The sequence below is a fragment of the Electrona antarctica genome, assembly GCF_951216825.1.
Source record: "Electrona antarctica genome assembly, chromosome: 6".
In the NCBI taxonomy this organism is placed as follows: domain Eukaryota; kingdom Metazoa; phylum Chordata; class Actinopteri; order Myctophiformes; family Myctophidae; genus Electrona; species Electrona antarctica.
The window spans coordinates 16,482,286-16,507,519 of NC_136811.1; the positions used below are offsets into that span (position 1 = coordinate 16,482,286).

General features: G+C 43.2%; 2 protein-coding genes across 3 annotated transcripts; both read right to left on the reverse strand.

The window, feature by feature from the left end:
* Positions 1 to 438: 438 nt before the first annotated feature.
* Positions 439 to 5,472, reverse strand: stmn2a (stathmin 2a; the record flags this gene model as incomplete). The annotated part of the gene is made up of 5 exons (XM_079503438.1): positions 5,419 to 5,472; positions 2,314 to 2,409; positions 1,321 to 1,493; positions 918 to 1,109; positions 439 to 498 (listed from the first exon to the last, which is right to left on the reverse strand). The coding sequence occupies exons 1-5, from the start codon at positions 5,435 to 5,437 to the stop codon at positions 439 to 441; spliced, it is 540 nt and encodes a 179-aa protein (XP_079359564.1). The 5' UTR covers positions 5,438 to 5,472.
* Positions 5,473 to 7,277: 1,805 nt separating this feature from the next.
* upp1 (uridine phosphorylase 1) lies at positions 7,278 to 19,037 on the reverse strand. 2 transcript variants are annotated; one of them, XM_079502920.1, is made up of 9 exons: positions 18,908 to 19,037; positions 18,486 to 18,691; positions 17,996 to 18,057; positions 16,722 to 16,833; positions 16,440 to 16,598; positions 15,798 to 15,912; positions 9,214 to 9,423; positions 8,933 to 9,079; positions 7,278 to 8,770 (listed from the first exon to the last, which is right to left on the reverse strand). In XM_079502920.1, the coding sequence occupies exons 3-9, from the start codon at positions 18,028 to 18,030 to the stop codon at positions 8,613 to 8,615; spliced, it is 936 nt and encodes a 311-aa protein (XP_079359046.1). In that variant the 5' UTR covers positions 18,031 to 18,057; positions 18,486 to 18,691; positions 18,908 to 19,037; the 3' UTR covers positions 7,278 to 8,612. The 2 variants fall into 2 exon arrangements, with proteins under 2 accessions (XP_079359046.1, XP_079359047.1); XM_079502921.1 differs by having other exon boundaries at positions 18,867 to 18,981.
* Positions 19,038 to 25,234: the final 6,197 nt, after the last annotated feature.

A 25,234-nucleotide genomic window follows, 5' to 3' on the forward strand; every position in this document is an offset into this window, starting at 1 on the left:
AAAAAAGTATTTACAAAATAACCATATCCTCACTATTTACTTCACTATAATCCATTCAAATTCTCATAAGTGGTGTGTGTGTGTGTGTGTGTGTGTGTGTGTGTGTGTGTGTGTGTGTGTGTGTGTGTGTGTGTGTGTGTGTGTGTGTGTGTGTGTGTGTGTGTGTGTGTGTGAGACTGTGTGTGTGTGTGTTTATCTAGCGTCATATCCACCGATAATAAAGATAGAGAATGTGAGTGTAGTTGGGGTGGTGGGGGGCTGTGTGGTGTGGTGTTGTGAGCTGTGGTGTGGTGATCGGTCCTCCACCTCCAGGGTTGGGGGTCTGCTCTTGAAATGTGACAGGGGTGGGCTTGGGGGGGAGGGGGGGGTGGTGGGCTGGGGGTTGGAGGAACGTACTAGATGGACAGTAGATGATGGAGGTCAGGGACTGAACGTGGCTCATGCTGTCAGCTCTTCCCTTAACTCTTTGTTCCTACGCACAACCTCGGCGTGTCGCTCCTGCGGAAAAGAAACAGGATGAACCGTTTACTTGATTGATCATCGCACTGAATTCGACAGCTACGTACAGTCCAATCAAAACACAGAAAGATATTCTTTTTTTCCAGTCTCCATTAAAAATGATTGATTTTAAATCCCTACTTTATTCAGTCTTCCTATTATGAAGTTCAGGTATAGTGTCTGTTTTATCTTTCAGTTGTGTTGTTTTATTGTGCCTACAGTAGGCCCATTTCATACTGTATTGCATTAGAATGTATCTCGTACATTCTAATACAATATAAATTACACTGCCCGTCTATCTACACATAGACATGCAGTGGATAGTCGGACCAGATCCTCCCACCAATCCTCATCTGAGCTGATCTGCTTTCACCCTATAAAGCCAGTCAGACAGATGGCTTCGGATCAGAAGCACTCACCTTCTCTTGCAGGCGCTCCATCATGGCTGCCAGGTGGGCCTCGCGGTTCTCCTTGATCTGGTCCATCTTTATCAGGAGCCTCTCCTCGGCCATCTTGCTGAAGTTGCTGTTCTCCTCCATGGCCTTCAGCAGGACATCCCTCTCATGATCCCTCTTATCAGCCAGGACCTTCAGCACCTGGGCCTCCTGGGTCTGAAATGAATCAATGATTTTAAAGTGAACAACACATTCTTTTCAGCGAGCGAGTTAGAATCAAGCCAGATGGACAGGCTAACAGACAGGCTAACAGACAGACAATCAGACGGCGACCGACAATCACCTACACAATAAATGAGCTAAACATGTTAGATTTTAAATGGTTGGGTCGATCAGTCAGGTACTCAGGTTTCAATCAGCCGCTCACCTTCCTCCTCTCCTCGGCCGCTTCCAGTTTCTTCTGTATGTCCTCCAATGAGATGTCCCTCTTTGGGGGCGAGGCGATGTTGTGGGCTGTGTCTGACACTGGAGACTGAGGCTTTAGGATGACCTCAAAGGACTGGCCAGCGGTTCGCTTGGTGATGGGCTTCACCTCCATGTCTGCAAAGCAAAGAATTTGCAGTCACGTTGTTTGTCAAGGAAAATCTAATTTATATACACCATAGTACATGTCGAGAACTGATCTTGTAATCACTGACTATTACATTGTGTACTGTGGTCTCCTGTTGGTTGTAGTGTAGCTGTAGATTCGTTTCACTTGACGTGTCACCAGGAAAGTGTAATGGAGGTTCATGTTATCTCTCTCCATGTGACAAATTTGTCTCAAATATGTCTCAAATCTGTGAAAGATTTTGACTTGATGGGTTGCTGATTATATATTTTTGTGTACATGTGCGCTTTCTTTTGTTAACCTTTGTTTCTTTTGTTAACTAGCTGCCCACCCAGGGAATACAGACAGGAGGGAAACTTGGTTAACTCTGGCACATCAGTGTGTACAGACAATCACTGTCAAATAAATGAATGCAATAAAATAAGAAGAAATTGAAATAGAAAACATGAGGTAATATGAATATTAGGTTATCTTTTTTCACATTGTGCACATGTTTGTAATCACCTGGTTGAGCGCCATGGATGAAAGTCACGCTTGTCAGTTGTCAAACCTCAGTGTTCATTTAACTCTGAGTTAAATAAGCCCTCAGGATTTTACTGTGTGCTTCTTTGAGCTGCATATGAAGCGTCTGTGTCTATCCACAGTGCAAACCACACTGCATTATCCAGAGTGTCAATTGAACTCAATGGACCACTGGTCCATTTTCACTCTCCGAGTTAAATTTAGATTCCGCAGCGCATGCTTTAACAACTGACGCAGAAGAGAAAAGACACTTATGACTTTGCAAGATGACTGGGGCCTCCTCCTCACCTTCAAACTCACAGACCAGCTTGTTGCGTGTCTCTGGGTAAAAGCAGGAGCACAGCAGAGAGAAGACGGACAGCTCCTTCATCTTCTCCTTGTATGCTGAGGATGGGAACAAAGGGACGCAAGACATCTACCATCACAGAGGGTCCTTCATCAATACAGCAGCTCGACTCACTAAATGTAAGATGGTATTGTATAAGACTTCCAGGCTCTCTAGCTGACTCATTTATCACAAAATGCGCTGAGCTGAGGTGCTTCTCAAAGCATTTGGAATATTGCCAGATCAAAAGAGCATGCGTTCACAAAACACATTCACAGTGTAATTCTGTCATCAACAACACATCAGAATGGAATTTGTTCATGTTTTGCTGGGAAGTAATCCATATACAGACACACTGACTGGACATAGTATTGTACAAGATCCATACCCTTTTGATTTGGTCATTACTTATTGATAGATTACACTAATACCCAACAACGCTGTTGATCAGGATTGATTGACAAACTCAAGATCACAAGATATCTCTCTAAAGGGACAGAGGGATCAATCGTACCTTAATGGTACTTTAATGGCTGTTATCAGACCAAAGGCATTCATCAATCATCTGTATAAAAGGGAGCAGAGTGCCTCGCTGCCTGGAGTCATCGTAACCATGAGATCATTTAACCGGTACTTAAACCCATATAGTATGTTGACCGGTGTCCCCCAGGGACAATTCTCCTACTTTGTTCCCTCTCTACACCAAATGTATTCTGTGCAAACAATCAATTGCGACGCATGTGACCTGCTAGTTTGGCCCTATGTTTGTCCCAGAATATAGACGCTAGGGTTCACGTGGTTCAGAGGGTAACACTGGCGGCCAACTGGCCTGGCTGCGTGTGTGCCAGAATACTAGGTGTTCTGCTTCCTGTTCAATTCTTAATTGATTTTAGGTCAGCTTGTGACTCCACATGCACAGTTGCATATCGCACGCACGCACGCACACACGCACGCACGCACGCACGCACGCACGCACGCACGCACGCACGCACGCACGCATACTTTTAGGCCTAACATTAGTTTTTGCTCCATTACATTATCTATAGCTTTAGTTAGCTTATTTGCACTTTCTTACTGTATGTCTCATGAATTCACAAATCACCAATCGGTTCAGTTCTTTCTCTCTTTTGTCTTTTTTAAAATTATTGTATCTGGCCTAGTGTTGCTAGTGTTGGAAGGAGATCCCCGGGCCGGGCAGACCAAGGATCAGATGGAGGGATCATATCTCCAAAATGGTCCGGGAACGCCTTGGGATCCCCCAGAATGAAGTTACTAATGTTGCTCTGGAGAGGGAACAGGGAAGCCTGGAGCTCTCTGGTGGAGCTGTTGCCCCCGTGACCCGACTACGGATAAGCGGTTGAAGATGGATGGATGGATGGATAGTGTCGCATGTTAAATCCTTTTGAACAACATGCTGTATAGTCTACACACGGCATCACTATTATAATGTGGGAAACAAACAAACACTGGAAGCCCTGCACCCACCACGACGGGTGCCAGTGCGCCACTCACAAAGTGTCCGTAAGAGGGACAAAGAGACAAAGAGCGAGGTGGCTCCATCCAGGGATGGCTACAGATTGTCAATACTGATTAGCCTTCTCTGCTGCAATGGCCGACATGAGAAGCCGGGCCCCTTGCTGCAGGGCTGGCCTGTCTCCTAGCCTGTTATTGCATCCTACACCTGGTGGATACCAACCTGCCACGGGAGAAAGCAACAGGACAGGACGCACCATATTGTAATCCTAGCTGAACACGACGGCCGACAGGAGCTCATATATAACGTTGATGTAGGCACGCAGTTGTCGACAGATGATAAATAACCGAAACCTGAGGACTCGATCCGAGCGAGGAAACTAAATAATGAGTCACGTATAGACTACAGGGGGGGCCTATACACCACCACTATCATGACTATAGGCTTAGTAGGCTATCCTGGACCATATATCAAATCATAAAATCCATTGTGCTATACACCTGGATATGACAAAGATAAAGGGGCTTTTCACATGATTTAATTCCATTCAGTGTGTGATATTACTGTCAAATACATGATAAGGTCTCACTATTCGACTATACACTGTCACCTTATTGTAAGAGATACAGAACAGACTGCAGCCACAACCAATATACTGGTATGGGCATTCTCTCATGAAAGGACTGACTGAGAAAACGATGACTTCTCGTAGACATATATTAGCCTAATGCAGTGGTTCTCAAAGTGGGGTCCAGCCAGGAACTCCCAGGGTTCCGCTATGGGGTTCTAAATTGACCCGGCCGTACGAGTCTGTAACTCTGACAGTATACAAACGAACCCTGACGCCGACGGGTCCATTTGGTTCCATTTGTATACTGTCAGATTTAAGGGAGGGTGGGGGGTGGGGGGGTCCTTGAAATGTAAAGGTTCACGAACCACTATAGCTTAATGCGTTTAAATTGTTTTACAATAATGTACCATTACATACAAACCGGCAGAGAAACGTAGACTATGGCTGCATTAATTTCCATTAAAAGAGACGAAAGTCTCCCGTGCGAGCCGAGGCGTTCTGTGGGCTGAACGCTTGGCAGAGCAGCATCTAGGGTGGGGTCCGCTCCTTCTGCATTATGATGCTTTGAGCAAGGGCCGCCACCGTTTTCACACGCAGGTGCAGAGTTAACTTGAATTATAAAACAGGACCGGTCCAAAATCCACCTATACATGCAAAATGTAACGCTATTTGAATTTAATTCAAAGCGTTCATTCAATTAATACAAATTTGGCTATAGAAGTCGGATAATAATAGGCTATATTTTATGCGGCAGCATAATGAGGAACGACGCTCGGCTATTTATTTTTGCATTGGCCAATTCCATTCTCCTCAACCCGAGATGGTACATCTATTTAGTAATGTTAAAACGTATCAGGGAGTCAGAGATCCAATTTCAACAGATTTGTAGTAAGGGGGAAAAAAATCAGCAGGATCGAGGAACATTCATCACAGGGCCGACATCGGTTCCACCGGTATGATCGGCAGCGCAGTTTCACCCTTCGCTAGAATTTTAATATATAAGAACGTTCTTTGTATTCTTACCGGTCGCTGTTTTGGCCATGGCTGTTGTTGATGTATCTCTTAGCAGAGGGCTCGGTCGGTAGGTCTGGTCAACGGGACGGTAATGCTGTTTTAAGGCACTGAGTCAGCGAATAAGAGCGGCTTGGGTTCAGATGATGAGAGGAGGAGAGGTGGGACACGGGAGCGGCGCTTTAATTATGTGCGGGAGCGCGCAGAGCAAGCACATCCTCCTCTGTCCCTCTGACGCGCACATTACGCACGAAGATTTTTCAACCTCCACAGTCCACAACCTTCCATGCACAGCACTAAGATGAGGCTATTGAGAATTATAGTTAGCCTATAGCCTACTCATTGTGGATCTGGTAGCTATAGGCCATGAGTGGTATAGGCTAGCTCATTTCTTTACAAACAATAACATACTAAAGCTATAGCCTATGTTCTTCATTGCAGACCACGCCATCAGATTTACTCATAATGAATAATAAGTCATTTTACAAATAATTGTGCAGGATTATTTTTATGCGGATAGGATGTGTTTATCATTGACTAGCCATACAGCTATAAGCTATATTAGATATTGTAAGGACATCTTCTTGCTTTTTTTTTTGCCTTATTATTTTTCCGTTGTCCTGTAAAGCACATTTGTGCATTATTCTTGCTCTGTAAAGAACTTTGAGCTGCATTTCATGTCATGAAAGGGGCTAAATAAAGTGTATTTTATATATGTATATATATTATGCATATATTATGCACATTATGTTATTGCAAAAAGGGGTTAAATCTATAGATGATATACCCGCAGGGCCGCATGCACATTGTGTGTGGATCCAATTTATCAGTTAATAATATAGAAAAGTTAAAAGTTTCAAAATGTAGGGCTATAAAACGTGGAGAAGACATTGGGAAGGTACTTCTGAGGCCTATATTGGCACTGATCGGTCAAAGTGGTTTGTGAAATTAGAGCTACACGCGCGCGCGCGCACACACACACACACACACACACACACACACACACACACACACACACACACACACACACACACACACATTAACCATTTATTTATGTCCACACAAAGGATATGCATACAAGGACACAAATATTATAGGCGCATTAAAGTTACATCTGCAAAGTCATGGCATGTGTTTTCGTGATACAACTGGCATGTCACACAGTACTCTATGGGTATAAGTAACAGTGTCTCCGCCATATATGACGGCTGCCAATTATAGCAGAGACACCACAATACTTTGCTAGCCTTTTTGGGCATCCCAAGTTGTTGGAACCCTCTAACAACCAGTCTGTGCGTATGCCCTAGGCTGCCAAATATAAAGACAAATAGTCTGCACCTATAGCCCAGCTAGCAGAAGTGGTTGGTATTTTATGACCTTCATGGTCATAAAGGCTTCCTCTAGGCACACACACACACACACACACACACACTAGACTCCTGCAGTCATGCATGTAAAAACAAATAGAGGGGGGAAATTTGGAAAAATACGTTCACAATTGGCCCCCTTTTCCCCAAAAAATATCTTCACCGAAAACACAACACACCACGATGCAACATGTTTAGCGTTGTACAATAGATCTGCTATTTTCACAGAATGTTTGCCTATTATGACCCAGCCTATTATGACCCAGAATAGGCACACTATAGCGGTATACCGCTCATGTGGTTAACCTATAGAGTACACACAGAAAATACGTATTTGTACGTCTCTAAATGTTCTGATGAATTGAAAAGGGTGGATCCTATGTTGTAAACAAGTGTAATCCTTTATCAGTGTGTCGTCCACAGTAACAGTCTTTGTATTGAGTTGTGCTTTCATGTGAAATGTACTGCAAACTGTTAATAAATACTTCAATCAATCAAAAAACGTTGACTTCATAATATGTTGTTTATTAGCATTTATAGAAGTTCACTAACATTTCCCTTATTAACAGGCCCACACAAGCAACGCACAATTGACACAATTTCATTAATCTTTATAGCAGTGGTTCTCAAAGTAGGGTCCATGGACCCTCATGGCTCCTTGAGGGGGTTCCAAATGGACCCTGCAGCCAGGTCTGTTACTCTGAGAGTTATGGTCCTTAAATGAAAAGGTGTGAGAACCACTGAACTAGAGTGTCGCAGCAGTAGTCATGAGTTGTATAAGTCACACGTGGTATAAAAATAGAGGTAGAGTTAAATACATTTGAATTCATCATCATGCATCTAATGCCCAATTAAAAGGATCTCAGCTAAGTTCAGTGACATAATAGTGCAGTACGTAAGACGTGATATACAAGTCGGATAATAATAATAAATAACACTTTAATGCTGCCTCTGAATCAAACTGTGACAGGGTGAATAGTATAGGAACTGCACAGCTTGTTTACATTCGTTTTTTTAGATAGCTGTACAGTGTACACACAAAACAAGCAGAGACTCTATAACCTCCTAAGCCCTACGTTGTTTGTCGTACAACAAAGAGTGGAAAAAACGCTGATCTACAAGCTCACAACATATTGCATTGCGACACATTGAGAGTTTATAGATCTGCTATTTTCTCTATTTTTCTGGACATTTTTCACCTATAGTGACATACCCAAGATAGGGCAACCAGGGTTAATGTGGTTGCTGACTGTATAACATAATATTCTGAAGTGAACCTGAGTTATATACATTAGCCCATATATATTATTTGTGATTTTTATATCAGCAGGAATGTGTTTACATTTTTAAGGGATACAGAAGAGTGGGAATCTAGGAAGAGTGGGCACCTCACTGTTTAATTGGCTATTTCTTTCCTAAATGTAAATAAATTAAGAATTTGGAAAAAGGTATTAAGTAATGTAAATTAAACATGATTTGAACATGCACGGTACATCATTATCAGACTTAGATTTACCCTTCAACTTCTTGTTTATGCACCTGACCAGCTATGCAGGTTTTGTAGAAGTTTGTATTAATTGTAGGAATATTAGTTCTTAATTGTCGAAAGTTCTAGCATTTTCAAATCATGTATACTTGACCAATTTGAAGACCAATTTCCAATTATTATTTTTGTTTTTACATTTAGGAAAGAAATCGCCAATTAAACATTGAGGTTCCCACTCTTAAACAGATATCTGTGATTGTGTTACTCAGTGCTTACAAGTGAGGGAAATAAATGCATTATAAAAATGCCATTCAACACAGGAAACGATTACACAAGTAGCTTTGAACAGTAGATCAGTGTAACAAAGATTTGGCAGATGTACTCAGCTGCTTCTGAATGAAGCGACTGACCAGGATCTGAGGACGTTGCTGGTAGCTGTTGAGAACCTCGTGAGGGACGTTCAGCTGGTCTCCCTTCAGGCGATCCAGTAATGTCACACACACCACAGCCGCTGCGAGTAATAGCAAGAGAGGAGACAACAGTTCAACGGCACCTGTTTCTCTAGTCCAGGGCTTCCCAACGATTTCAGAGACAGACTTGCATGAGCTATTTCACGACACATAGAGCCTTTTTTAAAGCTGAAAAACAGAGCTTAAATGCTCTCTCGTCTTACCTCGTACACCACTGAGTTTGCACATGGCAGCAAAGACTGAAGACTCCATCTCAATGTTGCAGACTCCAGCTTCAGAGGCTTTGGCCAAGTAGTCTTGTTTGTCCTTCTCAGTGTAGGCGCAGAACGCTCCATCGAGACGGGCTTGGCCTGGGTAGATAAATGACAAACAAGGGTTCAGCCTCTCTACTAGGGCTGTTAATGCCAAAATGTTGAAGGGGCCATAATATACATCATAATCAATGGGCATCGGGATCAAATCAATATATCAGTTGTTAGTATACCTTCATAGAAGTCCATGGTGCACATGGTGTTTCCAATGACCGTGTCAAACCGATTCAGCTCCTCACTGCATCGGAGAAGCTCTTCAGCCAGGGTTTGGTCCAGGTCGGTGCTGCGAACCACTGTCCTCCCCAGGATCACCTGCTCAAACTTGGGCAGGAAGTTTGAGTCCACAGACTGCTTGGTGACCACAACAGTGCCCGCCTCAAGACCTGAAAAACAAAAACTTTCTATGCCGTTTACTCTTGATTACTCTTGATAATGATTAGTGTATTTTTATACACTAATCATTCATAATGCGGTTCCGTCAAATTGTGAATCAATGCTGTAGGAGCCAAAAGGTGCTTAGGCACAGTTATTTTCACTTGATTGGTGATGGGTGTGGGCACCGCATTGACGCTCCATTATTGGTGGGAGTGCCTCTGTGGGTGGCCACCAGACAGGTCACAAATATAGGCGTCTACCAGCTCACTCTAGGGACTGTTGAACTTGGAGGCAGGGTGAGCTGGGAGCGATACTTTTTGTTGACCGCACTCGCACTTTATTGATAACTTTGGTTCATTCACAATTGGTTTTGCTCACTGTTTGATTATTGATTCTTTGCACATATTTATTACATATATTTATTTATTGAAATTGTATTGTAATATTTGGTGCACTGAACTATATATAAACATTTTAAACTTCTGAGCTCGTTTGGCTATGAATCATTTTATCATTGTTTGTGGCGCGTCATTACATATTGTTTTAGCTCCCAGGTTTAGCCTGCCGGCATGAGTAATTCATTGGGAATTATTATCAGCCACAACATTGTCAACAAAAAAGTATCTGAAGCGTTGGCGTCGGAAAGTTACCTGGCTTCCCGCAGCGCTTCAAATAAGGAAACTGGAACGTGCATGGACGAGCACCGGCAGCATAGGGTTGCATTCATTCTTCAGTTAATTTGTTGGTTTGACTCTACAGTCATATCGAGTCCACGTTACACGCACGCACGCATAGCCCAAACACAGCCGATACACGCACGCAGACACACAGGTTGCCACATTGTTCCCCGTAGGCAAAGCTTCTTTAGCCTATAGCTCCGGTTGTAGGCTATTGTTTGTTGTTTTTCTTGCGCATGAACGGGTCGGCCCGCTTTCTAATACCCGCGGACCGGGTGGCCCAGGAGTGCCGTCTCATAACTGAGATATATAGGCACATAAATACCTATCGTTACATGCTGAAGACATAGGGTCTGCATTGATAGTTTAGATTAAGTAGGCAGTTTAGAGGGGAACAATGGCCTTCATGAAATGACTACATACACACACACGCACACACATGCATACTAGGGCTATGCTCATGCTGACTTTATTTGGATGCAAATTATCTTGTATTTACTTTTGTTTTGGATACGAATGATTTTGTATTTTGATTCATTTAATGCAAATTTAAAATGGAATCATTGTCAAGGCCAGGTTCTAATGTCGACACACATGAAAGACAATCAAAGCTTACTGCCAATGCATTAGCACATCAAATTGAACATTTCCAAAAGGAAAGAAAACTTAAGGTTAGCAAAATTGAAGGTGTTGTGAAAGTAATTAACGAGCTTATGCAAAGTTCTGACAACGCTCAAACTATTCAATCTCATCTTCACAATTTATCTGCACTGTATGATGAAGCAAGCCAACTTCATGATTCTGTCATTCCACTACTACCACCAGAAGAACAAGAAAGACAAAACATTTGGTTTTCAAAGATACAAACGTAAAGTTGCAATAATTGAATTGAAATTGAAAAATAAATGGCTTTCAGACACTAATGGAACAATGCAAACAGTAACTTCTACTTCACATCAGCCACACCCACCTCATGCTGAAATGTCTAGTGCAGTGAATAATGACAATGCTTCCTGTGTTTCAGAACATCCCGAGGATGAGGGGGGAACCTCTGTTGTTGATGATGTTAATCCAGATGATAGCATTTCTAATGTTGCAGCTGAAGCATCAAGGGAAAAGAGCACTGCAGGTAGTAAGTGTAGGTCCACTAGTACCACTGCCTCATCTACTGTATCTGCATGCGTAATAGCAGAAGCAGACTTGGCAGCTCTTCTCACTCGCCAGAAGATGCTCAAGGAGAAGCAGGCTCTGGAAGAGCAAGAGGTGCAGCTCAGAAGGAGAAAAGAGCAGCTAGATTTGGAGATAGAGATAGCAGCATCAACAGCTAAAATCCACGTATTGAAAGTCTCTGGCACCTCTCGAGTGTCTGGTGTTGCAGCTAGTAGAGCAGATGGCATGAATTCCTACTTCAAGAAAAATAGACAAGAGGTTGCATTGAATGTTGATGCTGAGACATTTGCGCCTGTGTCAGTGGGGCAGCATGTAGGTCAGATACCTCAGTATACTTCGACAGGTGAACAGCAGCAGCCACATCCTCACTCATTGGATGCTCGGCTTAAAGTGAATCATGTGGGGCTGCAGTCGCAGCCTAGGCGCGAGACAGTTGGGGTTAGGCAAAGTGCTGGAACGCATAACCCCCAAGCAAGTTCTCAAGGCAGCACCGATTATGGTCAGCTGATATCTATCTTGGAGAAACAAAACCAGATTACCTCTTTGCTGGCCGAACAGCAGTCTTTGTTCTTTCTCCCGCGCCGTGACATTCAAGTCTTCGATGGTGATCCTTTGGAATACCAAACCTTCATGAGAGCCTTCGAACACTGTATTGAGGAGAAGACTCGCAGTGCTAAGGATTGCTTATACTTTCTTGAGCAGTATACTAAAGGGCAGCCTAGAAATATGGTTCGAAGCCGTCAGTTCATGTCCCCTGAAAGTGGTTACGACCGGGCCAAATCCTTACTCAAAGAGTATTTTGGCAACCCGCTGAAGATCACCTCTGCTTATATGGATAAGGTTTTCTTGTGGCCAGTGTTGAAGCCAGAGGATGTTGAAGCTCTCCAGTCATACAGTTTCTTGCTGCGGGCTTGTTGCAACGCCCTGGGAGAGTTTGAGTCCATACACAAACTGGATGTCCCCGCTAAAATGCAGACAGTTGTTAGGAAGCTGCCTTATAAGCTCAGGGAGAAGTGGAGAGAGGTCGCCTGCAGTTTACAGGAAAGGTTGCATCGCAGAGCCACCTTTTGTGATATTGTTGAATTTATTGAAGCGCAGGTGAAGATTGCGAGCGACCCACTGTTTGGGGATATCCAGGATTCTTCCCCTGCAGTGTCGAGGAAGGAAGTGAGGCCTACTAAACCTCAGTACTTTGCTGAAGCAAAGAGAAGTAGCTTTGCGACTACTGTCGCTACATTCGACACAAAAATTGACACTGGATCGAGGAGAGAACATGGCACATCTGTTGTTGAAGCTTGCTTGCTTTGTGGAGCTGGACATTCCTTGGACATGTGCTGTCTAATGGAAAGGAAGACGCACGTTGAGAAGATGTCCTTCTTGAGGGAGAAAGGGTTGTGCTTTGGATGTATGTGCATTGGGCACAGAAACCACGAATGTCACGAACGCCTTGTGTGCAAAGTGTGCAGTAGGAGACATCCCACTATGTTGCATGTCTACTCTGAAGAAGAGGATAGTTCAGTGCAAGCACCAGGAGAGGTAGCGGATGAGAACGCTTTGATCACAGTGCAGTCCAGTGGTCTTACTGGGGCCGGAGAGAGTGACTGCACACTCGCCATACTTCCCGTTCGGGTGAAGTCCAAGAAAGGTCATACGTTGGTGACCTACGCATTTCTTGATCCTGGGAGCTCGGCTTCATTCTGCACGGACGGGCTCATGAAGCGGCTGAACCTCTCAGGAAAAAGGTCTGACATTCTCTTAAGGACAATGGGTCAGGAGAAGGTGGTCAGCAGTCAAGTTGTGCTGGATCTGGAGGTAGCTGGGCTGGACACAGATTGTTTCTGTGAGCTACCTGCAGTCTTCACACAGAAGTGCATGCCTGTACACCAAGGTAACATCCCTAGGCAGGAAGATCTGCGGAAATGGCCGCACCTTGAACACATCAAGATCACAGAGATAGACTCAGGGGTGGATCTCCTTATTGGAACTAATGTTCCCAAGGCTTTGGAGCCGTGGGAGGTGGTTAGGAGTGTTGACGGTGGTCCTTATGCGGTCAGAACTATGTTGGGTTGGACCGTGAATGGTCCCATAGGAGGGGGCAGCGAAACCGACACCGCTTGTGTGAGTCACGTCACCGTCAACCGGATCTCGGTCGCCAGACTTGACCAGCTGTGGGAGCAGCAGACTAAGGCAGACGTCCCTGAATGTACAAAGGATGAACAGCTTACATTGGCTACAGAAGACCTCAGCTCAGGGGCTGCCACAATGTCTGTTCAGTTGGTGGACGTTCGGTTGCAGAACAACAGGAAGGTTGAACATCCCACGGGATTCCTTGCACCTGTGGTGCTAAGTGCCAAAAGCCTGTGCAGAAGTCAGATGGGCTGGAGTGATGCCTTACCAGCTAGTGCTGCCCAGGAGTGTACAGCCTGGCTGCAGGAACTTCATCAGGCCCACTGTGCTTTGCTCTTGGGTAAGGCGCTGGAATCCATCACGATTCCTTGCATGGAGTTGACCGCTGCAGTAGTGGTGATGGCAGACGGAGGGACCAGTGTGGAATCCTTGAGGTCCAATACTTGGATGTCAGGTGACTGGCCAGCACAATCCGATCTTTCTCAACAGGTCTGTCCAGAAGATGTGTCCATGAGGACAGTTCAAGCCAATGAGCAGGCAGACTGGAAAATGCCGTTCGTCAGGCACATTATGTCTTGTCTCTGGTCGAGAAAAATGGTTGGTTGGCTAATCAGGTTCAAGAGGACATTGGACCTGGCTCAGAATAGGAGGCTTCCTATTCAGCTGGGTCTGGATGAAGAGAAGCTACACAACAACATGCAGACCTCTGTAGCTTCGGGATGCAGAGAGAAGATGCAGATTGTCGCGGCTTCAGGAAGCAGAGGGGCCTTGAAGTCTAACTTGGAGCACTCATGCTCTGTGGATCCTTTCTCGTTTGGAGCTCTCAAGCTCTTTAAACCTTTTTCTCCCTCTATCGTTCTCCTTGTTTCTATTTGCAGACGGAGAGGAGAATATGGATGAAGACACAATTGATTATGCATTATGAATTGAATTTACATTGAATTTCTATTTTGGAACTATTGTGATGTTTGCTAAGGCTAATCATGTGCTCCTACATATTAATAAGTTTGTAATTAATGCCCAGGCTTAATTAGGGGCCGGAATGTAGGAGCCAAAAGGTGCTTAGGCACAGTTATTTTCACTTGATTGGTGATGGGTGTGGGCACCGCATTGACGCTCCATTATTGGTGGGAGTGCCTCTGTGGGTGGCCACCAGACAGGTCACAAATATAGGCGTCTACCAGCTCACTCTAGGGACTGTTGAACTTGGAGGCAGGGTGAGCTGGGAGCGATACTTTTTGTTGACCGCACTCGCACTTTATTGATAACTTTGGTTCATTCACAATTGGTTTTGCTCACTGTTTGATTATTGATTCTTTGCACATATTTATTACATATATCTATTTATTGAAATTGTATTGTAATATTTGGTGCACTGAACTATATATAAACATTTTAAACTTCTGAGCTCGTTTGGCTATGAATCATTTTATCATTGTTTGTGGCGCGTCATTACATATTGTTTTAGCTCCCAGGTTTAGCCTGCCGGCATGAGTAATTCATTGGGAATTATTATCAGCCACAACAAATGCCATTGATTCACAATTTGACACAATTTGATTATATTACCACAATAGTTATCTTTCAATATATAATAGGTGAATTTCAAATAAATGGACCAAGCTAGATGAGCTCCCTCTTGTGGCATAACTGTGTCCGAGAGAGAGAGAGAGAGAGAGAGAGAGAGAGAGAGAGAGAGAGAGAGAGAGAAGGAATTTTATAATATGGGTAATCAATGGGCAATGGGGGTCTAGCATAGCAGCTCATAAATCAGCTTGTACACCTGCTATTTTAAGAGATTTGGTGGAAGGAAAGGGCCTCCAATGCTTCCATTCAATTAAGTATAGGGTAGTTAACACCTGATTATATTCTACGTCCAAGTAATGAATTCAGTGTAGTGTTCGCTTCCAATGAAAACCTGCATAGACTCAGGCCTCCATGGCACAACTGGACACACCACCTGATTTATGGGACACCAGTAATCTAGCACGGTGCACTGTCAGTTTATTGCTTGCTGTGATGTGCATGCAATAATGTGTGCATGAGAATCTCTCTTTTTTTTGAGTGGTGTAAACCACTCCTACAACTGGCTTTTGTGTGCATAAAAAAATGACCATGGTTGCTATGTTCAAAATAATTTCTGACGTAATTAAATCACACCCGGGTGAACTGGATGACCGTAGCAACCGTGGTCATTTTCTCTGCACAAAAAAAGCCAGTTGTGAAATCACATCCAGGTGTGATTTCATTACGTCAGATCAGAGCTGATCAGGATATATAATACCTTACCTTATTTCATTACGTCAGACATTACGTCAGACCACAGCTGATCATGCTATATAAAACCTTACACCACTCAGTTCACACGGGTGTGATTTTTATTATTTTAATACAAATGTGAAGCTTACCTATTCCACCTGAGGTCCCAATGCGTATGATTACAACATCTGTGCAACGTGCGTGATGAAGGAGCTTTATCAGCTCATGTAGCATTATGGAAATGGATGGGATGCCCATTCCATGCTGGAAGAAACACACAGACAAGTCACACAGACAGTTTCCTACAAGCACTTAGAATCTGCCCTTGGAAATTATCAATGTGTACCAGTTATTCTTTAAAGGTAACTAAATTAGTATTATTAGGGGTGATTTCCCCCAAGGACCCAAGAGCTCAGGGGCCCCAGAAGCCTAGTGTCTCTGTGAGATGTTGCAGCTATAATAACTTTGCATTACTTGTTATATAGGGCTTAAGGCCTATTCATAGTCCAGTTCGGTGAAAAGGGGACCACCGTTTGGTTAGTAAAAAACAGAGAGATGTGTTGTGTGAGTGCTGAGCACCACGGCGTGACGTGACGTCATATTGTAGTTTTCGGTGGTCACCTCCTCACCGAAGACTGGACTATGAATAGGCCTTTAGTCATTCATTCATTCCAATAACAGAGCCCCAAATGAGCTGGTGAAAAATTTAAGGAATAGCCTAAACATTAACTTTGAAGATGTCACAAGAAAGAAAGCATCCTGATACAGTTATGAGTTTTGTCCATACGTACACTGACAGAAAGCACAGGGCCAATTTTGTACATAGCATAGCGGTCTGTCCCAGCACAAATATTGGGGTACTCAGATTTCGGGTCCTCCAAACCCAGCACACCAGCAACATACTCGATGAATGCTTTCATCCTCCATGGACTTCCTCCAACACACACAAACTGAAAGAAATGACACAAACAAGAAACAGAAAGAAAAAGAAAGATGGTTCAATTCAGATAACTATATGGGAGGGAGTCTTTATTCCAGTAGAATACAGTAAAAGATGATTACGGTTACAGTACTTTGACATCACCAAACATAGCTGGTAAGTTGTGAGAGGAGGTTCCCAGATTGAAGTGATAAAGTATGTCATCTTTCATGTTGTCCAGGTGTGGGTTGTGTACATGAACCAGACTTAAAGAGAAGGGAAAAAGCAATATAATTTCACCCGCCAAACATAACATGCCCATGACATGATGGATTCATGTGTACATCAGTGGTTTGATTCAACTCACTCCAATTGATGTATATAGATGTATATGGTGGCTATATGCAATTTCTGAATTGCCAAAATATAAAATGTGAATAAAGTGGTTCAAATGTTTGTGAAGCTATAGAAAATGTGCTGCCCCCCCTCCCCCCCAAAGGCCTAGCTGCCCTGACCCCTTATCCATAATCTATATACATTATGGAAGTGTGGACTTAGACTATTATTAGTCTCAACTGCGTCTGCTACAGTCTCCTTAGCCGCAATTTGCAACTCTAGATTTTTTTATAATGGGATGAATCTAGAGTTGCAATACCCTCCATTGACTCCCCACTCATCATTTTGCGTTTGCGATCTGCTTGTCTTAAACGACGTTAAACTCACCAACATTGCAGCTGCTCCAAGCTTGAATTATTCTCTTTCAATCTGCCGATCTTGTTTTTCATAAAAATCCCCCGTAGACATTATGTTATGAGCTACTTTCTGTCAAGAAATGTTGGAGTTTGGAAGCGCTCGTTTGTATTAAGGGGTCGCGCTGCTGCCTCCTGCATCATGTGCAAATGCGAAACAGATGCATGCAGGGACGTTCAGTGACTTACGACGAGCGCTTCCAAACTCCAGCACTTAGAAAAAGAATCACTTGCACAGAATTTCTTGACAGAAAGTAGCTCATAACATGTCTACGGGGGATTTTTATGAAAAATAACAAGCTCGGCAGATTGAAAGAGAATAATTCAAGCTTGGACTACAGCTGTAATGTTGGTGAGTTTAACGTCGCAGATCGCAAACGCAAAATGATGAGTGGGGAGTCAATGGAGGGTATTGCAACTCTAGATTCATCTCATTATAAAAAAATCTAGAGTTGCAAATTGCGGCTACAGTCTCCTCAGACGGGCAGGAAGTAGCCATTGTCTTGATATCTGACACGCCCGATAGTTTTGTAATGTTAAAAATTAACCTGTAGTCCCCTACAGAGGTGCCACATAATGAGGCAATGAAGCCACAAACAATATAAAAAGTGAAATATCAAAGTTCAATTAAGCCCATATAACCTAAACCTTGACTTGAAACAAGATGAAACTCACTCACCTACTGCACTTTTGCTTATCATCATTTGAGGCCATTTTCCTGGAAATTAGGTTCAGGCGGTACTGAAAATAGAAAACGATAACCCGATAAGCTACATGATTGCCTATAAAAGCAATGCCATTCATCTTTTTCCATTGATGTCGCTGTCAGCATTGCCATTGGCTCGACTATCGTAGCCTGCTGCCTACATCTAGACTAGATGTCTAAAGTTTTAATAAATATATGCAAATGTAAAATACACAACGATAGTCTTTCTTGATCCAAATCCAAGGCTACCGCGCTATCTAAATCGCAACCATTTGGGCAGTCAACACCACTTGTTAATTACTACCGGTCCGGTATATTAGAACATAATACATTTTGGACAAAAACCCAGGAGACTAGACGATATTTAAACTGGCTAATAACGCACACAGACGTCATCACCACCGGTATATTAACATGATACACATGCAATAATGGTCATGGTCGCTGAAGGCTACACTTTTACCTCGGTAATTGTATCCTGTGATGACTGATGACGAGAATATAGCTATTCAGTTACGGTCTGTCCGTCCAAATGATTCGCGATCTCCTCTGCTCCCTTTCGGATATGCTGACGTCAGGAGGATGTTACGATGTCACGTAAACTGCTACCCACTCATGCGCTGAGTCTGCAGTGCAACTGCACTGGCCAGCAGTGGCCAGAATGTCCACCTGATTGATTGATTTTGATTGAAGAATTTATTAACAGTTTGCAGAATTACAGTACATTTCAAGCACAAACTCAATACAAAGGCTGTTAACTGTGAGTGGACGACCCAATTAAGCATTACACTTGTTTCCAATAGGGTCCACCATGTTCAAATCATCAAAACATTTAGAGACGTACAAATAGACACTTCTATAGACAGAACAGGAATTCATCATAACCTCGGGAGCCTCAGCAGGGTTCTGACTCTTGTGTCATTTATGCCAGGGGTAGGCAACCTTAGGCACGTCACGTGTAGCCTGGCTAATAAGCCAGACTAATATCACACAACACTGTCGCGGGCCGGCAGGCAATTTTCTTTTGTCAACGGCTGATTCGGTCTGGTTTATTAACCAGGCTAGGTCACGTGTGCCAACACTGGCAGTTTTGGCACAGGGGAGGGTGATCACTGGCAGTCTGGCACACAATTAAAACCTCAGTACAGTACATGCAGTACTGTACATGCAGTACTGTACTGTTCTTTGTCTATATAGAAGTGTCTATTTGTAGTCTCTAAATGTTTTGATGAATTGAACATGGTGGACCCTGTTGTAAACAAGTGTAATGCTTAATTGGGTCGTCCACTCACAGTTAACAGCCTTTGTATTGAGTTTGTGCTCGAAATGTAGTGTAATTCTGCAAACTGTTAATAAATATTTCAATCAATCAATCAAACATGCAGCATAGGCTATATTCTGCATATTCTTGCCATATATTGGCAAACCCATAGCACTACTATTTGCCTTTTCATGTCACGCACCACCGTTTGGGAACCACTGCTCTAGAAGCATCCAGGAAGCACGTAAACATGGTAGAATTATGTTTACTGGCGAAAAATAAAACTTCTGGGAACTCAGAATAACTGTAGTTTGCAACCTTTTCAATGCACCTAGGATAAAGATAAAGATAAAGAAAACTTTATTGTCCATTAAATTGACATAAAATGGAAATTCGTCTTTGGCACACCGGCAGTCAGTTACAACAATAAAACATTACAAAAAATACACAGGTGCATTAAAATACTATATAAAATGCATTCACATTAACACAACAACAGTGATCTTGAGCAGTGGCGATTAGACTATTTAAACATTTTCTTATTTAAAATGTCCACAGCAGTTGGCACAAACAAAGTTTTGTAACCCTTCTTTTTAGCTCATTTTGCCCTAAGCCTCCTGCCCGATGGCAACAAGTCAAATTCAGAGTGAAGAGGATGGGTAGAATCATTGTAAATCTGAATTGCTTTTTTGGTTATGGAGCGGTTGTATATGTCCTGAAGTTGCAATTGTTTGTCTCCAATGATCTTACTTGCCTGGTTGACTACCTGGGTGAGCTTGTTTTTATCTCTAACTGAGAGATTCCTAAACCAGGACACGATGTTAAAAGTTAGAACACTCTCAGTGAGTGATCTATAGACCATGGTCAGGGTGTGTTTACTGATAGGATCCGACAGGAAGCACGCACATCTCAAAACATTCTGCAGGTGCTGGTCAAAAATATACGTACAATGAAAAAGGAAGGGATGTCCGCACACTGAATTGTAGCTCCCAGGAAGATTTATTTATTTGTTACAAAGTTTCGACCTCTGTGGGTCTTCGTCAGGTATGACGAAGAATGACGAAGACATTATTTGAAATCAAATACATTAAAACAAAACTGAAACAAAAAAGAAAATACTCCAACAATGTCCGAAAAGGAGTAGGGTGAAGTATAAAACGTATTAAACCCCTACCCCCCTTTTGCTTTTACCCATATAACTTATAAATATATATACATGTATACACACATATGTTTACAACAACCCAATTTATCGTTGACACTAAAATAGAGCAAACTAGAAAAAGTGCCCTTCCGGGCACAGGTCTCCACCAGGAGGATAGGAGTGTGTGTGATGTTTGGCAAAATGTTTAGGAGTAATGTTTAGGAGCCTTTGATGGCAATTGGATGATTTGAGGCATTTTGTTCCAAAAATGTGTTTTGCAAAAATCAACCTGTTGGTGGCGCTATAACAGGCCAATGTGAAAAAGGTGGGATATATTCCTCAGCCTAGTAAGAAAATGTGTGAAAGATTTCACGTAAATTGTATGCTGCGTTCATGATTTGAGGCTTTTGTTCAAAACGGGGCAATCTTGCAAAGTGTGAAAGCCAATTATAGCCAATTAGGATAGAATATGAAATATCGGACAGATCCGACTTGAGCACATGACCATAGAGATACTGTGTAACGATTTGTGAGATTTGTGGACAGAATCTGGAGGAGTAATATCAAAAAAGGTGTTTTACAAAAGTCAGCCTGCTGGTGGCGCTATAAAAGGCAGATGCGGAAATTGCAGGTCAAAGGTTTGTCCTTGGCCACTAGGGAGTGTGCATGCAACGTTTCACGCAGATCGGTGCAGTTTTAGGTAAAAATGTGAAAAGCTGCCTCATGGTGGCGCTATAACAGGCCGTTCTGGAAAATGCGGGGTAGAGGTTCATCGTTGCCATCCAGGGAGTGTGTGTGCAAAGTTTGGCATCGACCGGGTTAACGGTGCAGGAGATTAGCTGTACACAGACGGACGGAAGGAAGGACGGACGGAAGGACGGACGGACACACACACACACGGACGGAGTGCAAAACATACTCTCTCCCCATGCCTTCGGCCTGGTGGAGACAATTAAATAAACAACATTATTACATGGCTTGGTTGAATGCTTGATTCTGATTGGTCAATCGCTTAATTCAGCGGTGAGTTATCTCATGATAATGACCGCTCCGCTGTATAATGACCGCTGCCTAATCGAACCCTCTGAGCACCACCAGCTGCGCGGCTGCGCCCCGCTTGATTTACTGCCGTTTCCAACATAACAGCCATGTAAACACACACACTAGTGACACACAATGTAATTTACAGCTAAACATTGCTCTTAAAAATGTTTTTGAAAACATTTGAGCGAGAAATAGACGAAGCAGGACCCCAAAATGGATTCTATTTGATCAACTCACTTCCTTGTTTTCCGACAGTGCTGCAGCCCTGCAGCTGGGCAGACGCAGCCAGCGCGAACTTATGGAATACTTTTTTTGTTGTGTTTTGGGTCAATGTATTCATTTATGTTAGTTAGCCATGTAATAAGCGGGATAATATCTGGCTAGGTGGTCATTGTCGGGATATAATTCACCTTCAGGGAGTGTAACCACCTCGGCGAATTATTACACGGCGAATTATTACCCAGAAGTTGAAATAGAGAACTATTCTTTGATCAGAAACGACAGAAACAGGCATGGTGGTGGCGTGTGTATGTATATTCACAAAGACACTGAATATGTTACTCGTACTGACTTACAGCATGATGAAATTGAAACTGTGTGGGTTGAATTAATTTTCAAAAAAGCTAAATCAGTATTAGTGGGCACCGTCTACAGACCGCCTGACCAACATGGGTTCTATGATATACTTGAGGGGTGCTTAGCTGAGGAGGAAGGTGTAGAGAAAATCCTGATTGGCGACTACAATACAGACATGCAACGAAAGGAAGCACCTGTGTTTAAGTCATTCAGTAAGTTCTGTGATCTACATAGTGTCAGTCAGCTAATTACCCAACCCACTAGAGTGTGTGATTCTACTCAAACTGTCATTGATCTCATTCTGTCCTCGGACAAATCCAGAATCTCCAAGAAAGGGGTTATTGTATGTGGGCTTAGTGATCATTTTATGATATTCTGTACCCGCAAAATACAAAAACTTAAGACCGGCTGCCACAAAACAGTCATATCAAGGGACCTCAAAACCTACTCTAGTGAGGTCTTTAACCAAGTATTGGAGAGTCTGGATTGGTCCGATGAGCTTGAATGCACACATGTCGAAGAAGCTTGGCTTGGCTTCAAAACCAAATTTACATCAGTACTGAACAACATGGCTCCTTTGAGAACCACCAGGGGCAAAACCCGCTCGGAACCATGGATGAATTCGGACATACTGGCTGCAATGAAAGCCAGAGACAAAAAATGCTCTGAGGTTCTAAAATGCAAGTCAAAGCTAGCCAAGCGCTTCGACAGTGTTCGCCAAGCTCGTTTGAACAACCTAAATACACAACGAATCAAACTACGAAACAGTGTAACTGCCATGACCAAATCAGCTAAAAGTAACTTCATTAATGATAAAGCTGAGGAAAACAAAAACAATCCTCATGAGCTCTGGAAGCTACTAAACAATACACTAAGCTATGGTCAGAAACTAAAAACCAGATTTTCGAACATAAACATCAAATCTGACAACACTCTCATCACTGACAACCTTGATGTGGCCAACTACTTGAATATCTTCTTTACAAACATATCAACAACTCTGGTTAACAAACTGCCCTCCCACTCTGGGCTCTTTGGTGTAGAGCACATTACAACCTTCTACAAAAACCTAGGTGTTTGTAAAGACGATTTTAAACTAGTTATGGTAACAACTGATGAGGTAATTAAGAAACTGAGAGCCCTCCAACCCCACAAGGCCACAGGCCATGACAACATTCCCTCCAAATTTCTCAGAGACTCAGCCATCTCTATAGCTCCAATCATCACCCACATAGTAAACCTCTCCATCAAACAGGGACAGGTCCCCCAAGATTTCAAACTGGCCAAAGTAACCCCCTTGCACAAGAAAGGGAGTAAATTAGACCCCGGCAACTACCGCCCTATTTCTATTCTTAGTTCCATCTCGAAAGTGATGGAAAAAATAGTCTATGAACAGGTTGAAAAGTATCTTGCCACTAATAAATTATTGTACGAGTTCCAATCTGGCTTCAGAACATCCCACTCCACTGACACATGCCTCCTCTATTTGAGCGACCACATCAAACAAGAGGTGGACGCTGGCAAATACTGCGGCATGGTCATGCTGGACCTCCAAAAGGCTTTTGACACCGTGAACCACTCCATACTGGTTAACAAGCTAAAAGCAATTGGTTTCGATAGCACATCAGTGAGCTGGATGCAATCCTACCTGGAGGGGAGAGAACAGATGGTGGAAGTGAACGGAACACTGTCCCCCCCCCTCCCAGTGAGCTGTGGCGTTCCACAAGGAAGCATACTAGGGCCTCTACTGTTCCTAATATATGTAAACGACATGACTTCAGCCTGTGACTGCAACTTGTTCCTGTTCGCAGATGACTCAGCACTGCTGGTCTCGGACAGGGACAAACTGCAGGTTGAAAATGCCCTCAGCTCTGAACTCGGTAGAATCTGCACCTGGCTCGCTGATAACAAACTATCTTTACACCTGGGAAAAACTGAATCCATTCTCTTTGGCTCTATTAGTAATCTCAGCAAGGCAAATGGCTTCTTGGTTAGAGTGGGTGACAATGTTATCACACGTAAAGATGAAATTACCTACCTAGGTTCCATCCTGGAGGCTAATCTTTCCGGTGATAAAATGGCCACCAACGTAATCAAAAAAGTCAACCATAGAACAAGATTCCTCTACAGGATCTCCTCACTGGTCAACAAAAACACCTTGAAGACCTTAACAGGAGCCCTTGTACAAGGTTTCTTTGACTATGCATGCACCTCCTGGTACCACAGCACCTCAAAGGCCCTTAAAACCAGGCTCCAGACTTCCCAAAACAAACTGGTCAGGCTCCTACTTGATCTAGCCCCCCGAACCCACCTCACCCCTGCCCACTTCGACAGGCTGGAATGGCTTAGGGTCGACGACAGAGTACAGCATCTTGCAATGGGTCTGGTCCACAAGATTCGATACACCACCAAGATACCCATGTACCTGTCTAGATACTTCCTTAATGTTAACGAAGTCCACACCCACAACACCAGAGGGAGTGCAACGAACCATGTACAACCCAGATTCGGCACAAACAAGGGACTAAATTCTTTTCGCTCCTATGCCACCAAAATGTGGAACGCCCTACCAACTGTCATTAAGACATGCGAATCCCTTGACTCCTTCAAAACCGCTCTCAAAGGGCACCTACGGATGGCTGCAATTCGAAACTGGCCCCCGTAAAATCTGAATCCCCCCCCCCCCGCCCCCCCCCCCTTTTTTCCCCTCACTGTATATATTTCTTTTCCCTTTTTACCTCCTTTTTGATGAATTCTTTTTTGATGAATTCCTGTTCTGTCTATAGAAGTGTCTATTTGTACGTCTCTAAATGTTTTGATGATTTGAACATGGTGGACCCTGTTGGAAACAAGTGTAATGCTTAATTGGGTCGTCCACTCACAGTTAACAGCCTTTGTATTGAGTTTGTGCTTGAAATGTACTGTAATTCTGCAAACTGTTAATAAATTCTTCAATCAATCAATCAATGGTTGAATGCTTGATTCTGAATGGTCAATTGCTGATTCAGCAGTGTGTTCTTGATAATGACTGCTCCACTCTATAAACAGACAGCTGTCTAATCAACGACTCAGAGCACCTGGCTGTGCTGCTTGGAAGTTGGATTTTATGCTGACAGCCATGTAAACAAACTATCTGCCAAACCAGCTAACTATATATATATATATATATATATATATATATATATAT